The following is a 6,000-nucleotide window of genomic DNA, read 5'->3' as shown; positions in this document are numbered from 1 at the left end:
GTTAATCCCGCCGGAGCCAGAAGAGGGTGTCAGAACCTCTGGAACTGGGGTTATGGAACATTGTAATCCACCATGTCATTGCTGGGAACTGAACCCAGAACCTCTGAGAGACTGTGAGTCTGGCAAGTGCTCTTAATGTCTGAGCCAGCTCTTCAGGATCCTTCATTTCCCACATGTGGGCCCTGGGCTCAAATTTGAATCACCAGGCACCATTACCCACACTACTCCCTGAGCCATCTCGCCAGCCCCAACTTCCTTTAACCTCTACTTATGCCGACCCTAGCATTTCTTTCTTTTCCACAAATGTATTCCATGTTCCTGCTGTAAGAGCACACAGCTGCGTCACCTTCTGTAAGTCTCTGCACTGACTGTAGCTGCTTCTCCCATGTTTTTCCCACTTCATATTTAAAAACATCAGACTGTTCAGGCACAGTGGTGCATGCCTGTAAGAAATGCCAGCACTTGGGAAGCAGAGACAGGACATCTGAATCCAAGTCAGCTGGTTTACATAGCAAACTCCAGAGTAGCCAGGGCCAATAGCAAAGCCTAACTCAGTCAGTCAATAAACCAGCCACAGTCTAACGGGCTTGTTAGTCTTCAAAGGAGAGAATGTTGGCTTTCTTACCACTAGCTAGGTGATAAGAATCACCATCTGCCTCGCGTGTGAAGGGCCCGAGTTGGATCCCCACAATCTCCCCCTGATACCCACAGCCCTATTGATGAGCATGTGTATCTATAAACAAACATCTCATGCACATACATAACATGCTAAAGCTTTTACAGATTGGATCTTTGCTTTTCAGTTTGCCTAACCTACAGGTTACATGGAGTGTGTTACATTACATTGTAATGCGTTTCTTTCTTCCCATGATAGCCACCATCACTCTGGATTTTTGAACACCTATACAATGTGAGTGTGTGTCTGTGTGTATATGTGCCCATGTATGTGCTTATATGCACCCGTGTGTGCAGGCATGTGTGTGTATGTACTCATGTGTGTGTATGTGTGTGTGTATGTGCATGCATGTGTATATGTGCCCATGTGTGTGCTTATGTGCACCTGTGTGTGCAGACATATGTGTATATACCCATGTGTGTGTATGTGCATGCATGTGTGTATGTGCACATGTGTGTGTGCATGCATGCATGTTTTCATGCATGTGTATGTGCATGCAGGCATGTATGCATGTGTGTGTATGTAGAAAGCCTCGATGCTTTGCACCTTCACCACAGTAAAGCTCCTTCCCCGGGGGCTGAAGAGATAGCTCAGCAGTTAGAGCAATACTGCTCTACCAGAGGACCTGCAGTCACTTCTCAGGACCCACACCAGGCAGCTCAGACCCTGTAACTCTAGTTCCATGGGTCTGATGCCTCTGGCCTCCACAGGCAGCCTCGCTCACATTACGCACACGAATACTAAAACCAAACCTTCAAAACACTCTTCCCCAGCTCTTCTTACTATGGTTGTACTTCCAGCCTCCAGCTGGCTCTTACAGGCTAGATCCTGTGACTTCCTTAAAGAAAAGATTTTAATGACATTATTTATTGGGGGTATATATGAGGAGGTTGGAGGACAACCAGCAGAAGTCACTAATCTACCACAGGGGAAACAAACTTAGGTTATCAGGCTTGGTGGCAAGAGCATTAAGCCTCTGAACCAACTTGCCAGCCAAGATCATATGACTCTTAGTGAAGGCTGGACCTCTGTCTGCTCAGGCCCTGTTAGCCTGCTTTTTCCTTCCCTGTTTCTTCCTTCCTGCCCCTGGGTGGTCTTGGGTTCTCGGGGGGGGGGGCTAAAGTGGGCCACTCCATCTCCTACTTCTGCTGGCTCCCTGCCTGTCACTCACAGGACCAGTGATGTCCTGTCTCCAACTTCCCTTGCACCTACCCCACAGTGAGCCTGCCTGGGGTTGACCTGTGGTTTAGAAGGACAATTTCAGTTCTCCTCATGATGGCCATGTAGGAAATGTGCTGTGAGGTCTCCCATGGCTCCCTCCTGGGCTCTTCCCAGGAATATTTCCAAATTAGACATGGGTGAACCTGCGGGTGTGGAAATAGTTTAGCTAGATATAAAATCATATCTAGCTAACTTTTCAATACCTGTGACAATATCACCATTTCTTAGCTCTCAGCCTTTCCCTTGTAGAGTTTCTGGCCAGTCTGATTCTTAATCCTTTCCCCCTCTGGGTGCTTTAGAATTCCTTCTTTGTTCCCATACTGCCTGCTTCACATTCACACAAAGCTCTTCCCCACTCTCTGCTCCATCCCTCTGCCTTTACTTAAGTCTCTATACAATGGCCAACTGACTAGCTCCCACTACTGACCACCCCACTGCAGCCTTTGAAGTGTCCCTGGAGGTTTCAGCTGCCTCGGATGCAGTGGGAGAGGGAGGAGTCAGTCACCACCCAGATCCAAAACAAGGGACTTCTTTGGGTGGGTGCAGAGGCTCAGGTCTAAGTCCAACCCTCTTCCTATTTCTGCTGTTCTCCAGGCCCTCCCCCAACCCTCCTGCAGCTCTGCTCTGAACTATACTCTTTTATCTGAGGTATTAGCCTCCATCCATCCACAGGGAGCCCTGGCTCCTGTGACATTGCCTGTCCATCACCCTGTGGAGGCAGGGGTGGGCTGTTTGGGTTAAGCATGGATTTCCTTCCACACCTGTCCTGGCCTGCTCCTTCTGGGGCATTCTTCCTGTAGTCTCTCTCTGGAGATGTCTCAGGCACCAGTGTGTTCTCTGGGATAATTTACCTTGACCAGGCACTGCCTCATTCCCCAGAGGTAGAAATCAGGAAGAACCCTGATGTGACCTGAGCAGCACTCCTGTCATTACAGAGGGGTACAGGAGGTTCCCACCCAAGAACCCTCATGCCAGTTGCTCTTGGAAGGACCTACAGAGTCTGCAGAAAGCACAGAAACCCAGACCATGAGGACACCACTGTGCCTTTAACTCACTGGGCTTTACAAAACCCTCCATCCCACTTGCTGGAGACTCCCACAGTCCACTGCCTGAGTTCTGGGATCAGGCAGCTTCCAGCTAACCCAGGGCCATAATGGCAAGTGGAATTGCCCATAAATACCTTACATAAATACGGGCTGGACTACATTTCCAGGTAAACAGTTGGCTGGCCGCAGCAGTCCATGGCCTAGCACCAGAAGGACCTGGCAGGCAGGCGGGACCTTGCCTATTCCCACCTTGGTCCCATCCCAGGTCACTGAAGAGGGTCAGGATCCCACAGCACAGCCTGCAGGGTCCCCATGTAAACAGTGGCCTGAGGCCCAGTCAACTCCCTGGATTCCTTGTGTCCAAAGGAGGCCTTCTTCCCCATGGCCACAAAGCCCCAGTGTGTGGCTGGGTGATCATCCAGAGCTGTCCACAGAGATCCATGGCCACAGAGCCCCAATGTGTGGCAGAGTGACCATCCAGAGCTGTCCACAGAGATCCATGGCTTTCCAGGATAGGTATGGATCCAGAAGTCACCAGCAGAGGCCTGGGTTCCTTGGGCTGGAACACAGTAGTGGGCCTCTGTGGGTGTTCTTCTGAGTTAGTGCTTCGCGGCCCTGCTGCTGGGGTGCTGGGGTGCTGGTCTGCTGGAGGACAGCTGTGTGAGCACTGGAGACGTGTGAAGAAAAAACGGTCAGCAACAAGTCGAGTGGGAACCCTCAAAACAGCCACATTCCAGGCTAACATTGTCTCCCCTCATCAGTGAAGCCTGGTAAAGGCGATAGCCCATCCCCCTCCCCAATAGCCCAGCCCATCTCCAAGGTCCAGGTTTTGAAGGTACAGGGAAGCAAAAATGTTCAGCCTTGTATGGGACTCCTCCTCCGGGCTTAACCAGAGAGCAGCCCCTGGCTGGGAATGGGCTCCCAGGGAGCTGGATGGCAGATAGCTGCCCCCAGTAATGGTGTAGTAAGGCATCAGTTACCCCACATGTCCACCAGCACATCCTTTTCCACCCTAGTGTAAGCAGTGGGGGAGTCTGATCAACTCCCCTCCTGCCACCTACCAAGAAGGGTGGGAACAGGGCCTCGCACAAGGTTAAGCTAATGCCACCCCAGGGGAAAGGGCTGGCCCAGGACTCCCAATGGCCACAATGGCCTCCCACTGTCCTATCTTCAGAGATGTGCTAATTGTAGGTGGGATGCCCTAGGGTGTGGTACAAGATTTGACCACTGGGGGTCACTGTGGGTAGCATTGTGTACCCAGGCACCAGTCACAAAACTGTAACCCTAACTCTAAAACAGCTCCCTTGCATGGTTTGAGGCTGTGACCACCTTGGAGAGGCTAAAAGTGATTCAGTTATACACAGTGTGCAGTCTACACTGGGGATCTCCAAGCTGAAGACTCCTGGGTTTGGGTCCTCCCCTCTACCATGACCCACCCTGTAGAACACACTAGCTAACCTCCCTCCTTCCTCTGCAGAGATCCTTCTTAACACCTTCAGCAGACTGGGCCTGGGGAGCCAACAAGGACACCATAAGGGCCTGGGCTATCCACAGGGGTGCAGTATTCCCAGCTCTGTCTTGCAGGTGGGAGGTACAGCCCCACAGAGCCTTGGGGACTTGGGGGTCAAGAGACTACTGCCTCAGCTCTGCATGTGGGTACACACAGGCACAAGTATACAACAAACCATGAAGTACACACGTGGACTGGAGCATCCATGCCTAGGACAGGCATGCACAGTAACACATGCATTTGAATTCAACACAGTACACACACCTGGCGCATAGACATCACCGGAACATGCATATACACATGATGCACAAAGATGTGGGCATACATGTAGACCTGAAGCCAATTGCACATGGAGCACACACCTGAGAAACACATACCTACAGCACACATATACCTGAAGAATGTATACATGGGACACACAGTCACCCAGAAAATGCATAACTAAAGCCCATGTACAACCCATAGAACATGTACTATGAGCACACACCAGGAAGATGCACGCCTGCTCTGTGGAATTGTAAGGCACATGGGGAGGGGCACTGCACCCCTGTGGATAGCCCAAGCCCTTACGGTGTCTCTTGTTGGCTCCCCAGGCCCAGTCTGCTGAGGTATTGAGAAGGATCATACATGCACCAGGAGGATGTACACACACACCTGGAGTGAGCACACACCTGTAGCACAAACTCATACCTGGATTGCACACACCAGCAGGACACATATCTGGAGCATACACACACACAGTGTGCATGCACAGTTGACCTCACATGCTTGTATCACTGCTCTGATGTGCTGGCACATGTGCACATTCAGTAGCTCACAACACACTGGTGTGTTTGCATATACTGGCTAACATACATCACTGCTCACAGATACGTGGCCAGACATATATACACCCCCCCCCCATACTGAATCGCCCATCCCTGTCTGCATATGGATCTGTGAACTCACACTGTAATCTGCAGGATAAGTCTGGGGAAGGAGTTGGTGCTCTAGGCTGGCAATGCAACCTGTTCCTGCCATGGGAAGTGGCTTGAGGCCTACTCATCACCACCAGGAGTCGTATGGACTCTGGGTGCCAGGAGGGGATGGCCAAGTTTCTCACTGACTGGTCTGGCACCACCACTTGGTCTTAGGGCAAGGGGTAGATTCCTGGCCAGAGATGGGAGTCTCCAATTCCTTCCCTGGGGACCTGACTCACCTTCCCGGCAAGTGGGTCCAGTGTAGCTGTCCACACAGTGGCACTGCCCACTGATTGGGTCGCAGTCAGCCCCACCCCCACAATCACAGCGCAGGGCACAGCCCGGCCCAAAGCGGCCCCTTCTGCAATCTGTAGAGGCAGGGAGTGGGAGAGAGAATCATGAACACCATCACATCTGCCTGGACCTGGGTAGAAAGCTCAGGTGGAGGGAGTGGAGAAGACCATGGGCCTCAGTTTCCCCTGAAAAGGATAACAGTTCCTATGCACTTCCAGAATACCTGCATTCTATAACCTCGAGCTCCTAAGTGAAGAAGCCCCGCCCGCACACATCCCTGCCTGGTGCCTGGGC

At 51.7% G+C, this 6,000-nt stretch overlaps 1 protein-coding gene across 6 annotated transcripts in view; it reads right to left on the bottom strand.

Annotated features, from left to right (window-relative positions):
- Positions 1-1,523: 1,523 nt before the first annotated feature.
- Megf6 (multiple EGF like domains 6) overlaps positions 1,524-6,000 on the bottom strand; it is a 104,061-nt gene continuing 99,584 nt past the window's right edge. For all 6 annotated transcript variants that reach the window (XM_031379683.1, XM_031379685.1, XM_031379684.1 and 3 more), the window contains 2 exons: positions 5,652-5,780; positions 1,524-3,610 (listed from right to left, as the gene is read on the bottom strand). In XM_031379683.1, coding sequence (XP_031235543.1) covers positions 3,543-3,610; positions 5,652-5,780 — 197 coding nt within the window. In that variant the 3' untranslated portion in view covers positions 1,524-3,542. The remainder of the gene's footprint in view (positions 3,611-5,651; positions 5,781-6,000) is intronic.

This window comes from Mastomys coucha, unplaced genomic scaffold, assembly GCF_008632895.1.
Source record: "Mastomys coucha isolate ucsf_1 unplaced genomic scaffold, UCSF_Mcou_1 pScaffold18, whole genome shotgun sequence".
Classification (NCBI taxonomy): domain Eukaryota; kingdom Metazoa; phylum Chordata; class Mammalia; order Rodentia; family Muridae; genus Mastomys; species Mastomys coucha.
Note: the sequence above shows the minus strand (reverse complement) of the source record. Positions and strands in the feature narration are given on the sequence as shown.